Here is a 22,518-nt window from a genome sequence, read left to right on the forward strand (position 1 = left end):
CTATATTACTAGCATCCCCCCCCCACCGCCAATAAACCACCATCAAATACATAAATAAAGGCCACCAGGGATCTAGGAAGGCACAGGCTATGTTTGGCTTATTTACTACTTGACACATAGTAAATGCTCAGTAAGTATTTGCTGGCCGACTGGCTGGCCGAATAAAAGATTATTTAAGACTTTGTGCCTAATATATATATATACATATTTTTTCTATAAAATGAAAGTGTGGTTCTTTAAGATGTCTTTCAACTGTAAAAATTCTATGGTTTTAGTATATGCAGGTAAAGTGCCTGCTGCCTATGGTACGGTGATGACACATTGGGAACAGTACAGACAGGTAACTAGGAGCGTGGGTTGTATATCACCAGGCCTTGAAAGGAATCCTAGATACACCTCCTAACCAGCGCAAATTCCTTGATCTGTGAATCTTTATTTCCTCACCTTAAGATATGGGTGGTCCTAGTAACTGCCTCAGTAGGTGATTTTGAGGATTAAATGAGAAAATATGAATGTGAAGCACTTACACAATGTCTAGAACTACTCAAACACTAAATAAATGGCAGCTATTACTGCAATACTCAGAATCAGATATTGACTGATGCACTCACACAAAGGGAAAAGGTAAGCACCTGCTCATGAAACAAACACAGAATTCTCACAGGAAGACTATGTCTTATTTCATTATTTTACTGTCCGGAGCTACATCTTTGGATTCAGCATGTGAGTTAGAAAGAGAAGATTTAGCAAACAACTATATTTTCATTCAAAATTGTGGGTTCTGTCTTATTCCTTTCCCTTGTGTCCCTATTTGTTCATATCCAGATAATTCACCCAGACCTCAGTCTCTCCCATTTCTCATTTCTCTCACTAGAAGACATTTCTTTCTTCTTTCTTTATTTCTTTATTTATTTATGGCTGTGTTGGGTCTTCACTGCTGCGCATGGGCTTCCTCTAGTTGTGGTGAGCGGGGCCTACTCTTAGATGCAGTGTGCAGGCTTCTCGTTGCAGTGGCTTCTCTTTGTTGCGGAGCATGGGCTCTAGGCGTGCAGGCTTCAGTAGTGGTGGCACTCGGGCTCAGTAGCTGTGGCTCGAGGCCTCTAGAGCGCAGACTCAGTAGTTGGGGTGCACGGGCTTAGTTGCTCCGTGCATGTGGAATCTTCCTGGCCCAGGGCTCAAACCCATGGGCAGGCAGATTCTTAACCACACGCCACCAGGTAAGTCCTAGAAGACATATTTCTTATTTGTCATAAAAAGTGAAGGGTGAGTATGGAGGAGGACTCTTCCTAAGGAGGAATTTTAATCCACACAAATTTCTCAGACCTCTTTGCTAGCCTGATTATAGAGCATCCTGCCCCCTCCTCCCAAACAAGTTTCCCTAAAAAAGTTAAATTTATTCAATTGAAAATAATTTTAAGAAAATTGACATCCATTATCTAAGAGTAGCTAAAATATTCTCAAATGTCCCTAAACCAAGTTTATAAAATCCCTTCCTAAAAAGAAACACTTAGTTATTTTTCCTCTTTTAGCCCTAGTATTAGCAAGCAAGGAAAATCTACTAAAAGAAAAGAAAACAAAACAAAACAAAACTAGGTTCTAGCAGGCTATCACAAAACTGTAAGAAACATTATTATCTCATAAAATTTAATAAATGCACAATAAAATTTTTAAATAAATGAAATAAAAAGTAGCATGACTATTTTATATTTTTTATAGTAGCAAACATATAAGATGTTACATTAAAGATGGCATATGTGGGGCTTCCCTGGTGGCATAGTGGTTAAGAATCCACCTGCCAATGCAAGGGACACAGGTCCGAGCCCTGGTCCAGGAAGATCTCACATGCTGTGGAACAACTAAGCCCATGCGCCACAACTACTGAGCCTGTGCTCTAAAGCCCACGAGGCACAACTTCTGAGCCCGCATGCTACAACTACTGAAGCCTGTATGCCTAGAGCCCGTGCTCCGCAACAAGAGAAGCCACTGCAATGAGATGCCCGCACACTGCAATGAAGGGTAGCCCCCGCTCGCCGCAACTAGAGAAAGCCCGCACACAGCAACGAAGACCCAATGCAGCCAAAAATTAATTAATTAATTTAAAAAAAAAAAAAGATGGCATATGTGAAAATTTTCAGTCACATTTTCCTTAGAATTTTGGGAAGATGGTATTAAAAATAATACCTTCAGTTGAATTTATCCCAAAATTTCTAAATTCTTTATCAGATAATGCTTATTTGTTTGATACAACTGCCAGTTCTTACTACTCATGATAACAGGAGTCAGGAATGGCATAAATAAATGAAAACTCAGACAAAGCTCTGCCTGCTCTCAAAAACCCTCATGAACCAACATTAACTAATCTTAATTTTATGTTTTATCACTGCTCTTGCTCATTCTCTTGTGCAGAAATTAATTAGCAGTGATGTGGGCAAAAGGGAGGCAGTGGGAGAGAAAGGTCAAAATCAATTCGCTCTGAATAAACAGGCTGTAACTGATAGCTGGCTGTATTCACACTTTGTGAATGAGCAAACCAATATGAGTTCTACAAGGTCTCACAGAAAGGCAGTTGGGAAGAAGTCAACGCCACACCAGGGGCAGCATCCATGAAAAAAATGTCTAAACAGGACCAAGAGGGTGTAAGTCAGTCTGTGTCATGATCAGTCTTTTCAAAAGATGATAAAATGAGTACTATGAAGAGGTGGCCTGAGTAACCAGCAAACTCATGTTCCACGGAAGGACCTCATTCTACTTCCTATACCCATGTCTGCAACATACGGAAGCAGGATTTGGATACATCTAATGAGGTTTAGATAGAATAAGTATTATTGCTATCATTATCATCATTACTACTACTTCAGCAACCATTTATTGGGCGGGAGTGGAGGGGGGCAACATGTGTTGAAATAATTTTTCATGATTTCATTTAATACTCAAGAGAACCAGATGAGCAAACTGAGGCACACAGAGCAAGTAAAACGAGGTCAGACGAGGAAATCATACCCAGATTTGTTTGACTGCAAAACCCAAGCTCTTAAGCACTGTATTACCCTCCACCCAGAAACCATGTTGGTTCAAGTAAGGATACTCTAGAGTCAACGAATTCCACAATGAGAAAACTATGTACAGGATACAAGTACCAGAAAGTAGTGAAATATGGAGCCTAGATAGGGTATTCATAATTATGAGATGTGAGCATAGCTCTGATGATAACTAAAAGAAATATAAATGCCATCAAAAACATGGGAAATAAAGGTATAAAATACAAATAAAAGAATATAAAAGTTAATTTCAAAACTGGAATTTATGCATAGTCACAATTTTGAATAAAACATTAATCCAGTATTTTCCATTTTCTCAAAATTGCCTACCCCTTATAGTCACATACAATTTAATTTTTTCCACTTCAATTTCTATCTCAGGACTTAGTTCCTCACCCAAGCTACCCTCCCACATTTCCAACTGTCTGCAGAATGGCTTCTATTATTATAAGAGTCTCAAACTCAACATATCAGTAAAATCAGCCTTTCCACAGAACCACTTCTTCCTCCTGACTTTCTTATTTCCACTGAGGCACAGTCATCTTGCCAGTTACCCAGGCTCAAAATGTCAACAGCATTCTTGATTCTGCTCCCCGTTTTCTCCCAAATAACAGCACAAATTCAATGAACTCCTATCCCATAGACTCCAACTCCTTGGTGCATTTAAATTCCTACCATGCTGACCTGGGCCCTCACGGCCTCTTGCAATTTCTTCCCAATTAATCTCCACTTTCCTGGCTCTCAATTTCCATGGCAACCATTATCTCAACTTTACATCCCCTGCTAGACTTCAAGTTCCTTCAGTGCTGGGACTATGTCCTCTCTCTGAAACCCCTGCAGTGCTTTGCACAAGTCCTTCCCAGAGTCAGTAGCTAAATATTTTTCACATTAAAATGAATCCTCTCTAATGTGCAGCCACTAAAACTCAGTTATACTTTGAGATGATGCCTATGAAGCCACTACAACTCAGCTACTTTGAGACGGGGCAGCAACCTCATAGAAATCAGAAATTTTAACTGAGTCCAAGGAAATTATTCAGATAATTAAACTGACATTACTGCTACACAGGAAGTCTACACCGTGGCCTGTGTTCTCCCAGAGGACACAAATATTTCATCAATACCTTAGGTCCATTCATGTACCATTCCAGACTGTCTCTGCCTTGAAAGAAGAAAGAAATGAGTTTCACTGCACAGTTGACTTCTCATATACTAATAGATGATGCCAGGGTAACCTGTACCAGTGAAACCCATTTCAAGGGCAGTAGGGAGGCTGCGTAACAGACCTCAACATGGGGACTATTAATTATGAAGAAAAGAAAACAAAAACAAAAAAAAAGGGAATTCCCTGGCAGTTCAGTGGTTAGGACTCTACACTTTCACTGCCGAGGGCACAGGTTTGATCCCTGGTCAGGAAACTAAGATCCTGCAAGCCGCATGGCACGGCCAAAAATTAAAAGAATTAAAAAATTTCATAGAAATGTGGAAGGAGATTCTAAACCATAGCTTATAATAAGAGTAGCAAATAACTTCCCTGTATACAAACACATTTTTTTACACAAAGATTTTTGATATTACTCCAGCTCAACTGTTCATTTACCTTTGGCAAATGTCTGTCCCTCAGCACATCACACCCAAAATGGGCTTAAAAGTACTAGAGAACAGCAGTCAGGACCCAAAGAAGACTGAACATGCAGCCTTGACTAGCACTCTACAGGGTGGTGCTTAGCTTAAAGGACTCACCCCTGCAATACAAAGAACCAGAAAGCAAACAAACTGGATTGAATACCAATGATAGTAAAATAATCTCCATGATGCACAGAATAATCAATAATAGGAATTCGAGGCACAATGAGGTCTTCAGATTGAGACACTGTTAAATACCTGATGTTACGGCATCATGCAGAGGTGCTGGACAGAGGTTACCTGGGATGAGTGTTCAATCTGTTAGACAGGAAAGTCCTTAATGGCCTAAAGAGAAACACATGGTCTCCCCTTCCCTCTCCCTGCCACCTCTCTGAGTCTGATCTCCCAGTGCACATCCATCCTCACCCAGGTCCAACCAAGCCACGATGGCTGCCTCCTTCCTGTCCCTGAAAGGCCACACTCCAGCCTTTCCACCTCTCCATTTTTATGTTCTCCCCCCATAGAGCCACATGAAATTTCTGTTCAAAAGTCCCTTCTCAAAGAGGCCCATTTCAACCACCCAAATTAAAACTGCAAGCTGACCCTTTGCCCTAACAGTCCTAAGGACCTTTCTTATTCTGCCCAATTTTTTCGTAATTATCATCTTCTAACATACTACAGAATTTGCTTATGTTTTATGGTTATCATTTATTGTCCACTCCTGTCCTCCCACCCCCACACCTACACCACATACACTGGAATTAGGTCCTATGAGGGCAAGGAATTGAGCATGCTTTATTCACTGACTCATCCCCAGGGGCTAGAAAATGGTGTAGCAGATATTAAGACAGCTCAATCAATACTTGCTATACAACTGATTAAATGAATGTATCAATCATAGAACTGTTATGATTGAGTTACAGGTTATTTTTATGAGATACTGATCACCCATATTATGTATAAAACACTGTGCTAGGCTCTATGGGTAAAAAAGAAATAAAAGACAAGAGTCCTTGACCTCAAACAATTTGTCCCAAAACTGCCTCAGAGGTTTCACTAGAGCAAAGGATGCCACACCCATTTTATCTATTCACCCACTTCCTCCAGCATCTGCTACACACCTGCCTACATGCAAAAGTTTACAACAGAAAGGAGACACATCAAGGGTCAGCATGTGCCAAGTTTTATTCGTTGCCAAGTGTTTAGCTCACCAAATGAACCAATTCAACTGATATACTTTTATAAACAAGTGACTTGAAGTGTAAACATTTATAATTAACTGTAATATACTGATTGCTTAAATGAACATAAAATATAGTTTTTTTCAGATCTTCAAGAAATTCTGATTTTGTCAAAATTTATGAAGTGTCGGGCTTCCCTGGTGGCGCAGTGGTTGAGAGTCCGCCTGCCGATGCGGGGGACATGGGTTCGTGTCCCGGTCCAGGAGGATCCTACATGCCGCGGAGCGGCTGGGCCCGTGGGCCATGGCCGCTGGGCCTGCGCATCCGGAGCCTGTGCTCCGCGGCGGGAGAGGCCGCGGCAGTGAGAGGCCCGCGTACCGCCAAAAAAAAAAAAAAAAAGAAATTTATGAAGTGTCAGTAAATGATGACTAGGCCCTGCCCTTACTTCATTCTTAAACTGGGGGAAGACAGAGCAAATTGTTATTCAGACACTGTGTGTGCAATATGACTTTAGTATGACTGAAGCTTGTTATGGGTTAAATCCCTAGAAATATTATAACCTCTGTAAAGCATGTTGTGGAAGGAAGGAGAGAGAAATGGAGGCAGGAAGAAAGAGAAAAACAGACGGACCAACAGAGAGAACAAAGCACAGATCTGACACCCAGCCTGGTCTTTTGAAGGTGAGACATTCGTTTAAACTAGATAGACTGTGTGCAGTATCTTTAAATATGTTCTAAGGAAACAAGTTTTGAGGTGTGCTGCCTGTTTCTACTATTAGAAACCAAAAAAACAGCAAGTGAGAGAAATTGGTCAAAAATAAAGGTCAGGGCTCCCCTGGTGGCGCAGTGGTTGAGAGTCCGCCTGCCGATGCAGGGGACGCGGGTTCGTGCCCCGGTCCGGGAAGATCCCACATGCCGCGGAGCAGCTGGGCCCGTGAGCCGTGGCCACTGAGCCTGCGCGTCCGGAGCCTGTGCTCCGCAACGGGAGAGGCCACAACAGTGAGAGGCCTGCGTACCACAAAAAAAAAAAAAAAAAAAAAGGTCACCCTTGCAAAGTAACTGAAAATAATCACAAACTGGGGGATTATCCCATTATCCAAGATATGGTCACCGTCCTTAGTAGACAAGAGAGGAGACATCCAGTAGTGTCGTTTGTAATATTATATCTTGTAAACCAAACTAAAATGAGGAGGCATGGGACCTAGGTCAGATGTGGCACTGCACCACGCAGGTTCTACGTGTCAGGCTCCTTCCTGTCTGCCAGACCCAACATTTACTAATGTATATGCCTATCTCACCTGATCAGCCAGCTTTTCTTTCTCCTCTCTTTCTAGAGGAAAACAAATATGACTCAAGTATCTGTATTCGTGGCATCCTGCAGGGTAGGATGAGGATGCAAGCAGGGTGCTGAACAGACAACATTTGGGATGGCCTACAAAGTTTCTGTAAGGCTATTTCTCAGTGAGGAAATGATCCTCTCTGAATTTTCCTGAAGCCTTGCAAACCCATCACTTCTGAAAGATGCTGTTGTTAAGAATCCAACTGGTGCTTAACCAAGGAAAATGATCAATCTTAGGAGACAACAGCCAGCTGCCGTATTCTGAACTGTGATTCTGCCTCCCAAACTTCTATGGCTCTTCTACCTTCCCACCCTTCTTCTTACACTCCAGCCAGAATTCAGCAGCAATAAATGTAACTCCTCTCACACAACATGCAGCTGTCAACAGCTCTGTACAGTTCTGTAGGACATCAAAAAACATTTCAAGAATCGCGTTAAGTGCACACTACCTCCCCCTCCACATTCCTTAAGCATTATTTGCTTTCCTGACTGTTGGGTGGCGGGGGAATGGATATAATAAAAAAAAAATCGACTGATTGAGGAGCGGAGAACCTCTAGCCACAAACAAATACATGATTGTAAAAGTGGGGAGTGAGTTTAAAGAATAACTCAACTAATCCATATATTTGATAAGATTATGTCCAAGACAATAGTAACTTGGAACTCTCTTTAGACATTTAACCACCAGCAACATCTGCCCCCGCCCCCCAACCCCACAATTCTTCTACAGAAAGTTTGACAACCTAAACACTGCCTCACAGACTAAATGAAAACAGTCACAGAATAGTTTCTTGCAATTAAGTGCATCATGCATGCAAAAACTATGGAGTGCCTTATTTTCTCCACTTGAGCGCATTAAAAATTCCTTTCAAAAGGTTTATATCTAATAACTATGCAACTAACTAATCAACAGTTACTGCTTTATGAATTAAAACTCTTTTTACAATATCCTGCATATAATCACAATTTTCACTCCAATTCAGAAGGCAATTTGACTTCCTCAGGTTAAAATTTCTCAAAAAAACAAAAAACAGAGTGTTACTTGTAAACATTTTTCAAGTTCACTGAGATAAACTCTGGCTAAGAAGAAGAAAAAAATTTTTTTCAATCCCAGGTTGTTTCACTGGGCATGGACTTTGCCATAGAATTCCTTGAGTTTCCTTCCTTACATAATTCTAGATCAAGAGCAAGAAACTGCAGATGCCGCACACTACTACCCTGGCAATATGTTAAGTGTTTTATTAAGAAGACAACAGTACCAGAAAAGGATTCCCAACAAGATGCTGCCAACTGTTTAAATAATCCTCGAAACCATCCTGATGTTTTATTATGATCAGTGTGTGTCACTGGTAGATCAGGCTCCTGTTATTAACTGGGCCCTGTGCTAGGTCTTTTAAGTGAATTACCTCACTTAATTCTCACAATAATACCATGATTTTAGGTACTAATTTTCCCTTTCAACAGATGAGAAGACATGAGCTAAAAAAGGTTAAAAAATTGCTCAAAGTCAAACATCAAGGTCAGAATCTAAGAGATGTTTTTTCTGATTCTAAAATTCATGCTAATTCCAATTCAGCAGAGTGCCTGCATGTATTTAAAGGCTCATCTCATTCCTCTGATAGTTATTTAGTGCCTACTAAGAACATGACATATAGCAGCTCAAGTTATCCTTTAAGACCATGTCATTTTTGATGGCTTCTGACACATTCAGAATAAAATCCCAACTCCTAGCAATGGGCTAACCCCTGAACTTGGCTCAAACTACCTTTGAAAATGCCGACCATATTTTCACCTCAGGGCTTTTGAACTTTCTATTCCTCTGCCACTAACTCTTCAGATCCTTCAGGTCTCCACAAAAATATTACCTCATTAAATGTGACAATCCAATCTAAATAAGTGGCCCCACTCACCCACCCTCCCTCTGGCCTATTTTTTGTTTGTTTGTTTCTTTAATAAATTTATTTATTTTTGGCTGTGTTGGGTCTCCGTTGCTGTGCGTGGGCTTTTCTCTAGTTGCGGCGAGCGGGGTCTACTCTTCATTCCGGTGCAGGGGATTCTCACTGCGGTGGCTTCTCTTGTTGCGGAGCATGGGCTCTAGGCATGAGGGCTTCAGCAGTTGTGGCTCAAGGGCTCTAGAGCACAGGCTCAGTAGTTGTGGCGCACGGGCTTGGCTGCTCTGCAGCATGTGGGATCTTCCCGGACCAGGGCTCGAACCTGTGTCCCCTGCATTGGCAGGCGGATTCTTAACTACTGTGCCACCAGGGAAACCTTAGCCTGTTTTTTAATTTTACTTATCCCTATCTGAAATTATCTAGGAGATGTATCTGTTTCTCTGTTTATTGTTTGTCTCTTCCCAACTAAAATACAAATGCCCTGAAAGCAAAAAAGACCCGCCAGTCTTACTCAGTACCTACAACAGTGTCACACCCACAGTGTGAGCTCAGTAAATACATATTTTTTAAATGGATGAGTGAACTCTAGGTGCCATGGAGACATATACATAATTAGATACAGGCCTGACCCTTAAAAAAGTGTTCAATCTACAAGGGGACAACTACACAATTTCACAAGGCAAAATGTTTTAAGTGCCATAAGTGAAATAATAACAAAGTATTACACGGTTTCAAAACAGAAAGCATTAAAAATCATAAAACATAATATTAATAACTACTTATAATTTCATCAAGAAAAAAGGGAGGAAGATAAATTAATGGGGGAATAGGAGAGAACACGAACACACACACACACACTCTCACTCACTCATGTTATTCCTTAGAGCAGAAATGCTCTCTTTGGTCAAGGCTTGGAAGGTATAAACATCATTGAAATTCAAAAGCAGTTCTGAAAGAGAGGATGCCTCAATTGGTATGCAAGGGATGTTTCCTCCCCCTGAATACATTATGAACTTGCAGCATGCTAATATGCCATGCTATCATAAGCACCAGATGGGGCAGTAGGCAGTACATGTCCCATCAAACCTCAAGAAGATGTATTAATGTTCATGCTCTTTAAAAAAAAAAAAAAAAATCCTTTGCCTGTGTCCCTAGACTTCCACATTTCTTAGCATTCAGTTACTTTCTCTCAAAGCACAGTCCTCCAGGGCTGCTCCTCTTCACCAGATGGTGTCAGGAATCATTTCAATCTATTTTATCACAGGAGGCAAAGGCCACAAAGCGTGTCAGACTATGCTTACTGAAGTTGCACCAAGCACAAAAGAGAACAACAGCAGATACAGGAGATGTAAGATCTCAATCTTCTCCAGACACTACTGATGAAACATCTGTAATTACGCTGAATGCTTATTTATGTTCAACACAGAGAAAAATAAAAAGAATACTTTTATATATCTAAACTTTCTGAATTACCTGATATTACTGTGAAATTGAAGTCTATCTAAATATTCTCTAAAGATGATCAAGCTAAACTCAAAATTTTGAATAATCAGAAGGTGGCCTCAAAACAAGACAAGGGTATAATAAATGGTACCTGAGGGCAATGAAATAGACTCACTTCTTTAAAAGTAACTATCAGAATAAACAACACCACAGAATTGAGTTGAAATGTACCTTCTCTTAACTATCTCATTCAATTTAGCTATAATGTGTGGGCGTCCAAATATGCTATTAGAAACCAAGGCTCTGAACACATTATTTGTAATTTCTTGAGTTTATTTATTGCGTTTTATTTATTTTTTTATTGAGTTTTATTTTTTTTTAGGTACATCATTTAAAACAAGTAAATTGCCTTGATTTCCATTCATTGGGACCCCCATGATAAAAAAAAAAAAAGGGTATTTCCTCTAGACTACACAAGGAGACCAAAAAAACGACGATTTACAACAGTGATTCTCAAATTTAAATATGCTTCAGAATCCTCTGAGAGCTTGTTCAAACATAGATTACTGGGCTACCCCCAGAGTTCCTGATTAAGTTTGCAGAGGGGCTGAAAATATGCATTTCCAATTAAGTTCCTGGTTGATGCTGATACTGCTGGTCCATGCACCCCACTTTAAGAACCACTTAATTACATCATTCTACACCATGTTTCCAAAGTGCTCCAATGACCCTTGGAAAGTCTGTAATCCATGCAGAGTATCAGCAATATCCTTGTAAAAACACAGCCACTCAGTTGATAAGCTACACTGACCTTCTATAAATTTTTTAAAGGCACAGATTAAGAGAAGTACTTACCAAATATGTGTCAAATTAGCAAGATTATTCTTCCAAGGTATACAAGGTAATGAATGATATTCTCTGAAACTCAAACCTGCCCTCCTATCCCTTTCAAAGGATTCAATGTGTATGTTGAAACGTAAGAGGACAAAAATATTTAAAGAAAGTCTCACTATTAGAAGAAATTGTATGTTTTTCAAGAAATTACGTATCAGGCACTGAATGAATTACTTTAGCAATCTCTCTGGAGTCTTTAGGATAAATTTTATCAGCCTATCAATCTGCTATTCATCTAAGATTACTGGTAGAAGAAACTGTTGATGGAATTTACTGTGTAAGTGAAAAGATGAAAATATTTTGTTAATATTTGTCTTTTGCTAGAATCTTACTCAACATGTCTGCTGGAACACAGACACCTTACACCCATCCTCCCACTACATGCAAGTGCCCAGGTAGAGGGAGCGCTAATTTCCCCAAATATTACAAATGTCAAAAGCCCTGGACTTTGTTTCTAATTTCAGCAATTCTGTCAGAAAGTGTTCTTCTTAAGTGTTATATATTGTATCATACTTCTAGTAAATATCATCATGATAAACTATCAGATTTACAATACAAGCAGTACGCAATTAACTAATATGCAGCTAGCTGCCAAGAAACTGTATGGCCAAAAAAATTAATTTATTATTTTTCCTTAACTAAAAGAAAATGCTTGATTATTAAACACCATTTACCAAAAATTTTATAAGATTTACTTCTTAATTTTTCCCCTCATAATTAACATGCTTTATGCGTTATTTCTTTCCTTTAAAATCTCTGTGAATCCCAGTCCACCTCTCATCCTCACTTATTCACTAAGCAAACATTTGCTGATTGCCTACTATATGCCAACCTCACAGGTAGCCTGGAATGGAATTATTAGAACTAGGAGATAAAGATCTTAATATAAATGGCAGCTTTATCAAGAAAAGCTGATGACACTTTAAAATGTCTATTATTTTAAACAATGAGGAGTCTGTATCTTGGGATACATAAAAGGTTAGACAGAATTCAACTCTCTAGCAATATCTCCTACCAAGAGAAATGAAAATCAATAAGGAGGGAAAAGTCTCAGTCACCTAAAATGCTGCCACAAATTAAAATTGCCACTTATTAATATATGTGGGGAAAAAAACAAAAACAAAACAAGATGGGCTTTTCAAGTTTTCACTTAAGCATGCACTTTATTATTTTACTCGCCATTCTAAGTTTGGTTATATGGTTTCCAAGTTAGCAAATTACTGGAATGGGTAAAAGTGTGGGCACATAAACAGGAAGGGGTTGGGCAGAAGAAAGAACAGAGAGAAAATTCTATCAAGGGTAGACAAAACTCAGAAAATCCCATCAAATATAGACAAAACTCACCAAGCACAACAGCCTAGAGCCCTTTTGCGTGATTCAAATGCTGTCCCCTATTCTTAAGTCCAGAGAGTATCACTGTCTGCCTTTAATAATTACCGTTTGCATGTAAACTCTGCTTTTTAGGGAGACACAGCATGTTTATGATCATTATTACCACCCACCGTATTGTGAAGCAAAAGTCGGCAAGACAGAATAATTGTTCCTGAGGCAAAGAAAGTGAAGCTCAGGCAGATAGTAAAATGACTTACTTGCTCCTGATCACACCACTAAGTGGAAGAACCTTGACTCACACCCAGTAATTGACATTCCTAATGCCCTGTGCTTTTTGATAGATGGCCTCATAAAACACAACATATTAACTGTTTATAATATACCCAAGTCATAAAGCAAAAGATAAAACATATTCAGCACAAACTGATTAAGAACATAGCTAAGTATAAAGAACAGGGCCATTCAAAATAACTGACCAACATGTACAGAAATTTTAAACAAGTAAACAGAAGCAACTTTGCTTAAAGAGATACCCTTCTGCTCTCTGGAAAACACTACAAAACGGTTCAATTCTCCAAGAATTTTTAGAAAAAGGTGTATTAACATTACACTGATATGCTTTACCCACAAAAGATATGAGTAAAATGTACCAAAGTACCAAAGGCTTTACCCCCAGAAAGTATGAGTAAAGTGCAGATAAAAATGGAAAACAAGTAGAAAGATACTCCTCACCAGCAAAATTAAATTACTTGCCCAAAACAACAGGGGGTAGGTAGCAGATCCAGAGATTTTAACCAGTTCTCCAGACTCCTAAAGGAGTGCATTAAAAACAAAAAGTAATAAGATGTATTAAAAATTGGGACCAAAAAAAAAAAAAAAAAGCCAGAATGATATTCCTCTACGTAGCAAATAAATAACAGGTAACTCTTCCTTTCAGCAAAGTTCCTTAGAAAGACTCCTAAATTGTGCAAAAACTTGAAAAAGTTTTGAAAGCTTGATCACATCTACATTTACCATTTTTTTGGCTATTTCGCACTCAGCAAGCAAACACTGGTATATAAGAGAATGCCTGGGTAATTAAGAAGTTGAGTTTTACCTCTGGTTTCTGTCACTCTGTATTTTATAAACCAATGATTAAGAACATTCCAGAAAGTCTGGAAGAAAATAAAGTGTTTTCTAAGGACAAAAAACTTTATTTTGATTCCTTTAATATTTTCCTGTCTCTAGACTGTACAAATACAACTAATGCCAGAGCAGAAAGAAAGAAAAAAATAAATGTTAACAGACCTCTCAAATGATGTGTTGCCTTAAGTGCTGAGTATATAGGTTCAGATAGAACCATTATAAAGAGGAAACAATGCCCATCTCACATGGAAAGTGTCAGAATCAAGGCCCTTCTTTGTTCCAGTCATATCTTTGTCAGAACACATGTTAAGCATTTCAAATGAAATAATATATAAATTGTTACCACAGGACCCTCAAATTTTATTATGCATTTTCCTCCCAATAACCTGAGACTCATTAAACCAAACAAGTCCAAAGGAAGGCAGTGAAGTTAAATCGTGCAAAGTTCAAATGTAATGATATGCTCAGAAGCACAACTGTCTTTCCCAAAGTTCTAAATAACTTAGCACCCCATCAAAATCATCCCAGATTATTAAGACTGGTCTGTTTATTTTGACAAACTCTTTTAAGACTCTTGTTAAAGCCATAAACACATGATAAAGACACCCTTAAATATCCCTTCTTCCTAAAAAGCATTTCTGCCTAATTACATAGCTCTTAAGACCAAACTCTTTACAGTATCATGTTCTCATCGGTACTTTCAAATTTACTTTCTTGCATGAGCATCAAAGTACACTGTATGATGTTAACAAACCACACAGAATTAAAAGAATCCCTCTAATAAAGTGAGACTTTTTACAGACTGCACTTATCACTTAGCCTTTAAAAGGGAAATGTGGAAAACAGAAGTGAAATCTTCTAGAGAAAACAGCCCACAATTTAAAAATCAACCGCTTTTTCTAGAAGGGGAGAGGCATGGTGAAAAAAGATAATCTGCTTTCCTACAACCCGTGCTCATCTTCTGGAAACACATTCTGCCTGCCTAGAACCTCCTGGGGCAGAACCATGGGTACCCAGCAGTCTGACTACCAAGAGATCTGATACTTTTTTAACCACACAATGTTTAACAGTTTTGTCTGCCACTGTGTTGAATACATCATTTGATTTCCAGTTTTCTACTATAATCCAAAACATAGAAAATCATCCATCTGAGGTTCTGACCAACAAGATAGCCAGGATTTCCTCATTCCAAAAGCATAGAAAGGTGATATCTGAGTTAACCTATACAGCTTTTTCAGGGAGTAAATTTACAATTTCTATTAGACTTTTCAAAATAATGGCATTAGTCCCCCAATTCCTATTACTCCCATTGTACTCTCTCAAGAGGAGTAGAAATACACAGAGAAATAACTACCTTGCTAACCTGCTTTACCGAAGATCGTTCTTGATGACTGAGGCTAATGTTTTTCCATTTTTATTTTTCAGCACAGAGAACTCCACCTTCTATGCTACTCTACTTCAAATTCAAACATCTCCCTTTAAACGTTTCCATCTAGCTTCCATTACAAAACATCCTCTCATCAAGCGCAACAGACTCACCCCTCCTTAAAAAGAACAAAAAAGGAATCCAAAATCAGCTGACGAACCAGAGAATCCCATCTCTAACGTTTAATGATGTCTGTGCATCCTGGTCCTCGGGGAAAATGCTTAATTTACCTGATCTTCAGGTTTCGAATAGATCACATGGTCACAGAAACCCTTTGCAGAACTGTAGTGAGGATTAGAAAGTATATAAGGTGCCTAGTCTTGAGGCCTGGCATGTATAGGTTTTCAATAAAAGGCTTATACTATACTATCAGATTTATTCTGTTCAGAGATGGCAGTTCCATACTCCCTTTGAGATTAAGAGGATATCCCTATTCCTTTGATTGGAACTCTATGGGTTGAAAAACATAATTAAGCTAGACATTCTCAGAAGTACATTTACATTAATATTAATTAATGCAAACAGCTGTTTGAGAAAGCCAGCCAGATAAACCTGCTTCTTGGTCAGGTGTGAAATCCTATTGTTCTCAAGTTATGAGTCATTTACGTTAATGACTTATTCCACTAGATACTGTTAGCTACCAAATAACCACAACTGTACACCAAGAAATTGCTTTCAAGAAATACTATACCCACTGTCACACACAGATATTAAAATTTAATAAACAAAAATCAATGTCCTATCCTCAGTATAAGAACAACAAACTAAAAAATGTTAAGTTGCATTAACAGAGATCCAATCTGAAGAAGCAGGAGACAGGCAAGGCTTTCCAATAAGCCCACTGCCCACCCTTCCGGCTCTGTCCTTGACTCCTAATCCAGTTAGGTACTACCTGCCTCTGGGTTCCTTTACCTGTCTCCAGGCTCTTGTTATTCCATATCATAATTACTATTTATTTCACTGCCTGGAGCACTAGAACTCAAAACTCCTCGAGTGCATGGCATGGAGAGACTGAACCATAGTTATTTAGTCCCTGATAGATTTTTCAGCAACCCACATAGGTCTGCTACCTGAATTTCCTTATTACAGTAACCTTAGAGTTGTCACAGCCTTACTAAGCAGATTATTTGATCTGCTTAATACTCAGGTAATTAACCACATTTAGGCTCTCTAATTTCCAAACAATTATAAGATAAATTTGATGGCATGCTTTTGCCACAGGCCAAGTGATTACTGTTACAGAATTTTCTCCCACATAGCTCTGCAGTCATGGAGTAGGAGGGGAGAAAGCATATGGTAAGAGCAATCCAGGGTAGACAATAAAAGACAGCAAAGTACGATTGACACTAATATGGTGATGTGAGCGAGCGTAGCGTGTATATGAGATTTAGAAGCAGCCTGGTAAAGAGGATGCATCTTCTTACTTTAATAAATCACCTGAGCAAGTCACTTAACTTCTGTGATCCTCAGTTTCATCCTCAGTTTCAACATCTGTAAACTGAAGGCACTTTCAAGATCAGTCTTCCAGCTCTAAAATGTATTTGTTCCTTTGATGATTCAAAAGTCTGTTCAGAATATTGTTATTACAGTATCTCCCTTGCAAACATCAAATATCAGTGTAGTGATGAAATAGTTACTAAACATTTCTGGACTATATAATGCCTACTAAGCAAATGCTTATTTTAAGAAATAACAATAAACTAGTTGTCTTATGAAAATGTCCAAAGTTATAGCCACTCCCCCAAAAGACAGATTAAATGCTTTTCTTTTTCAATATACTATTAACTACAGAGGAAGATACCTTGTAAAAGTTTCCAAGTATTATTTAAAATATATAGAACTGAAAGGTCAAATACTCAGAAATATTAACAGAAAATAAAGAAAAAGGGAACTTCAAAGGCCAGGGTTTGAAGAGAAGTTGGAACTTCTAAATGTTTGTTACAAAAAAGTAATGTCTGCACAGTCTACATTTATAATTAGGTATTTGCTGCTGGTACAGTTGTCTTTAATAGCTGGCAGGAGGTTTGTTTGATACAGCAAAGAGTTAGCCTAACACAATGGCAAATCAACTTGCAAGGTACAAATAGAGTGACAATGAATGGACTGTTGTGTTTCATGTTCTTGTATAATAGCACTTAGATGCATCTATAAAAAAAATAATAACCAGGTGCATTATCCAAATGTTCAGTTACTAGGGACACTAACAGTTGTCTGTCCATGGCAATTTCATTTCTGATTTTACACAAATCATCACTTGCAAGCATCGATGTTAAAAACAGAAAAACAGTCTAGTACACAGTGGCTATAAATGCCAAATCAATTTTCAGCAGATAATAAAGTCCATGTTTTACAATCAGCAATGCACTGTTTTACTACCCAAAAATGTAAGCTAATAATATATAGCTCTACTAAATGGAAAATGCAGATATGCTGTTAAAAAAAAAAAAAAGGCTGGCTGTGAGAGGATGGATCATTTCTGCAGGGACCTTCTTAAAGCTATGTGTAAGTGTTTTGAAAATATCACATGATGTGGCCATGTGTTAAAAATTACAGCCAGTTAAGTTCTCTGCTAAGAAAAATATGTGGGCAATTTATGAAATGCACTCCAGGATGGAGATGTCTTAAGTAAAACCAGATTTTGAAAACAAATCTTTTTTTTTTTTTTTTTGGAAACTTGAACTTAAAAAAAAGTTCCAGTCACATCTGGAGAGCAGGACCATTGAGAAAGGGTGGTCTGACCTAATACTAGTCATCTTCTGAAAGAACAGCACTATTTCTGGGCTACGCAGACTGTGCTCACTTATTGTCCTTTTAAGGAAACAGTCCTGAAAGCATTTTGTAGGTCAACATATGTTCTTTAATAATATTATACAAAGATTGATAAAAATATAAATGTATCAGAAAGCTTAGAGCCATCTCCTCCTGAAATACTGTAATGCCAAACGTCTCCTAGCCTTCTCATAAGAAAACATTTTTCTTTCCTTAAACACAAGGATCTAGTTGTTCCGAAGTGACAGGCAGTGAAATGATATTTCCTTATATTGCGTTAAATCATCAAAACGGTTTAATCTGTTTCTTTAAAGCATGCATGGCCTCCTTTGACTTTTCATGGTTCCTTTTGAAATAGTATGCTATCAACAGCTAAAGTGCTTTTTTTTTTTTATTAACTGACATAGTTATAGAAACCCTGAAACTAAGCCTTTACCTACCCATCCCCACAGATTAGTATGTCTTTGAATAAGTTTGTGCACATCTGTTTCCAGGGATCCCCCATTTTTATGAAAAAGGTCCTAGATCTGAGAACTGTTACATCAAGTTTGGAACAACCAGGATCCAATTCTGATACCTGACCTACGGAAAAAAGATAATAATAAAATAATAATAATAATTGTTGATATATAAATACTTAGTCAAATTTAAGAAAGAAACAGTGACAATATCAGATTACCGGAAACACATCCTTTTAGTCTTCCACACATAATGTCTTACTTAAAAATATAAAATCTGTCCCAGATGGTAAAAACTGTCCATTAATATAAGTATATATATATGGACTAAAATATGCTGAAAATATATTAAGAGGTAGTCCATCTGACAGTGGTGGTTAAAAAGTGCAGATGGGTATCAAAAATAGCCAAGTGTCAGAACCGCTCAAGTATCGCCATTCTGACAGAAGCTCATAGTCACAGCTGTTAATATGTCCTCTGCATCAAAGTACAAGGTTTTCCAACACAGCTGATGAGCAAGAGACAGTGAGAAACATTGCCCACACTTCAGGTTACTGCTTTAGAACCAGTCATATATTAACACAACGCTAAAACACACTTATCAATGATTCTAAAACCTTAAATATAGTTCAATGCATTTTAAATAAGGATGCTTTGAAGAATACTTTAAAATCATGTAACCAGCATGGGATAGCAAGGGTCCTAACTAATCTCTTTCACTTATTATCATTCACAAATTGCTTTGGGTTATTATAGGGTTTTGTTTTACCAAAACAAAATATAGACTCTACAAAACACTAATAAATCAGATCATTTAACACATATTAATTAAGAGCATAAAAACAAATTAGATTTGACTGATGACATAAAAATCAGATGAAACGATACTACAATACTCTGGCTAAATAAAAAACACAAGCAATTTTTCACACAGATTCCACATCACATACCCAATGCACATTACATCTTTAGCTGCATGGCGCATATAAATCAAGATGATCGCTTAAAGAGTTAAAATGACCTTTCAAAGACCTCAGTCATTGTCTTTTTGTAAATTGATTTTCCCCATATTTCAGCTACACACATCCCTTGTCTACTGAACTAATAAAAAAGGTGCAGTTCCGTCACAAATGCATCCTTTCTGCACATATATCAATAATGATGAGGACTACAAGACACATCCTAAAGGGAAAAACATTCTTCAAACAACTGGCGATACCTACACACAACTGTGGTTGCAGAAAACCGGCAGATAATGTTTCAAAACACCATCTGTGAGGTGTACAAACTCTGTGACCAAGTACAGCCTCTTCTGCCTGTCCTACCCAAAAAATCCGCACATATCAGCCAGCTGGAGGATCTCTATCTGCCCTTTTTTATCTGAGACAGGCTACTCAAAGTAGGTAAAGGGCAATCCATATAGTTCTTGAGAAGAGCAGAAACACCCTCTCCCCAACAGGCTTCTACCAAGCTTCTCTCTCCATAAGCAGAGCCTTCACTGGCAACAATCACAGAAACACTCTAGGCTCCAAAGATAATATTTTTCAGAGGAAACAGACATACACTAAATTTCCAGGACCACAACAGCTTCAGTAATTCAGCAGACTTTTTATTTTTAATTAACCGATTTCGATTATTTGCCTGATGACATCTAAGGACTGTGATTTAGGATAAGACTGAAATAATTGGTAGTCCCTAAAGCTTCCTTCACTTTCTCTGACACGAACAGCTTTTTAAAGAGACCTTATCCCAGTATTCCACCATAATCTGTAAACTCTCTCCACAGATGAAATGCCCAGGATACAAGGTACAGATGACAGTCACAAAATCCAGAACAGAAAAAATACTTCTTTCTTTAGCTAAATCCCTCAAGTAAAATTGCTCTGGCAAACATATATGTGGCTGTACTTTCCCTCAGCCTTTAAAACACACCTCCCACATTTTAAAAGCAAGGGTTCCACACCCTGTACCCCTGTACCGAGGTTTTTGAGGGCTCTTTTTATGCCGCTTTCCACATCTCACCTCTGTCACACCCAGCCTCTGCCTGCCCACGTAAAATACAGCTCACCGTGGGGCAGAAGGTATTTTTCCAAGCATAATAAAAAGTAAGCTTTCTTCATTTCAAAACCACAGAGAGAAAGCGGAGCAGGGCTAACTCACCAGGCATCCCTGAATCCAGCGAACACACAGAAAGTGGCTCTCTCCTAAGAGCAAGCGTGCTCAGGGCTCATGCCTCCTGTTCTGGAATGGGCACCGGCAGAGAGAGGAGGGCCGTCAGAAGGGGCTGGGGCGGCATAGCCCAAGGCAGGGTGCTGGGCGCGTGCGCCTGCCAGGCAGAGACAGATGGAGAGCTGACACTCCGGATTGCACTTGGAGCAGAAATGTGGATGATGACAGGAGCACATGTGGCCTTGAACCCAGCCCTGTCTCTTCAGGCAGAACAATGACAGGGATGTGTATGCAAAGTATCACAACCCCTGCCTCCCCTTACCCACTCTACCTCTCTCAGCAAGTTCCAGAGCACCAAAGAACAGAAAAGTAAAATGCAGAATGATAAGCTAAGTGCTGAATAATTCATTCACCACCACCCCCAGCCCGTTACAACTTAACCCTTATTTTGCCAAAAGAATAGAAAGTAGACCTGGCCCCCTACCACTGCTCACAATGAAAGCTGTCCTTCCCACCTTCGCATGTTAACTCCCATAATTGGGAACTTTATTTAAAAAAAAACAAACACAGGCACAGACCTCAAAGCTTGTTTATTGAACTGGAAGTCAAAAACAGTATAAAAAATGTTCTAAGACTGTGTATACTGTGCCAGTTTATCAGACTGAACAAAGTATCAGAATCATTTCCTTTGTCAGCTTCTCAGTAGTATGTGTAAAATAGAACACTTTTGAGAAGCAGACGCAGACCACTTTTATTTTACTAGTGTGCTTTTAACCCCCTGGGATCCCTGCGTTGATATGCTCCAAACATTCTTAGCTTACTCTCCTCTACCTTGCATAGAGATCCATGGGAGATGAAAACAAAATCTTCACTGTAAAGCCTTTTCAAAAGCTGAACCATCATGTCCTCCTGATTTCTGATTTTTTTGCACGCTCTTAAATGTTTATCCTTCCCATGAATAACACATACCCAGCCAGGTTCAATGGACTCTTCTCTATTAAGCTTTAATGGACACCATGATATATAAAACTAGAGCCTTTGTTATAGTGCTTTATCTAAAGCTGGCTATTTTCCTCTCAGCAGTCCCTCTTCAGTCCTTTGTAAAACATCCTTGCCTCATAGAAGAAACATATGCCTGCCAGCCTTGCATGACTTTTCTACACACACAAAAATGCCAGGCAGAAGGAAAATACTGTTCACTTCTAAAACTCTTCCTCAGTTTAACACCTGCAAATCTTTCCTAGGTCTCTGTGAGGTTAACAACACGACACATGAAGAGACAGACCCCCTCAGGCTTTACCTTTCCAGTGTATGTTCAATCCAGTATCAACACAGAAACAATTCCACTTAGGAGCCTCTGACCAGCCCACAAGCTCCATGAATATGACAGCCGGGAGCATCCCCCTTAACTCTTGCTCTGCCTTCACAGTTTTCCAACTCATCCTGTGCTTATTCTACACTTTCAAGATGCTTTTAGCCCTTATCAGATTGATTTTCCCTCTACTTGCTGCCTCAAAGAAACCATAAAAACCCATCTGAAAATAGAGGCAGTGACTCTCGACTTCTACCTCCTCACCCTTCCTACACCTTATCCCAAGAGTGCACGCAACCTGTTTCAAAGCGTGCCCATGTACACACATACCCTGCACAAACTAAGAACAGATCATCTTTGGTAAACAGTGTCAATCAATAAGGACTTTTACAGTCCTCAATACTGCGCCCAAGAAGTGCTGCTTCATCTAGTGAACCCCTCAAAAATCCATCACTGTCAGAGACAACTTGTAAAATGACTATAATTCATAATGATTACTCTGTTCTGTCACTAATA

General features: G+C 38.9%; 1 protein-coding gene across 4 annotated transcripts in view; it reads right to left on the reverse strand.

The window, feature by feature from the left end:
* Positions 1-22,518, reverse strand: part of RUNX1T1 (RUNX1 partner transcriptional co-repressor 1) — a 137,757-nt gene that overhangs the window by 78,092 nt on the left and 37,147 nt on the right. Inside the window, exon 1 of one of the 4 annotated variants that reach the window (XM_073794588.1) lies at positions 20,682-20,818. The exons of the other annotated variants lie outside the window; for them this stretch is intronic. Within the exon in view, the coding sequence (XP_073650689.1) occupies positions 20,682-20,688 (7 nt within the window). The 5' untranslated portion in view covers positions 20,689-20,818. Of the gene's footprint in view, positions 1-20,681; positions 20,819-22,518 lie in introns of those variants that run through there. 4 annotated transcript variants of the gene reach the window in all.

The sequence above is a fragment of the Tursiops truncatus genome, chromosome 17 (genome assembly GCF_011762595.2).
Source record: "Tursiops truncatus isolate mTurTru1 chromosome 17, mTurTru1.mat.Y, whole genome shotgun sequence".
In the NCBI taxonomy this organism is placed as follows: domain Eukaryota; kingdom Metazoa; phylum Chordata; class Mammalia; order Artiodactyla; family Delphinidae; genus Tursiops; species Tursiops truncatus.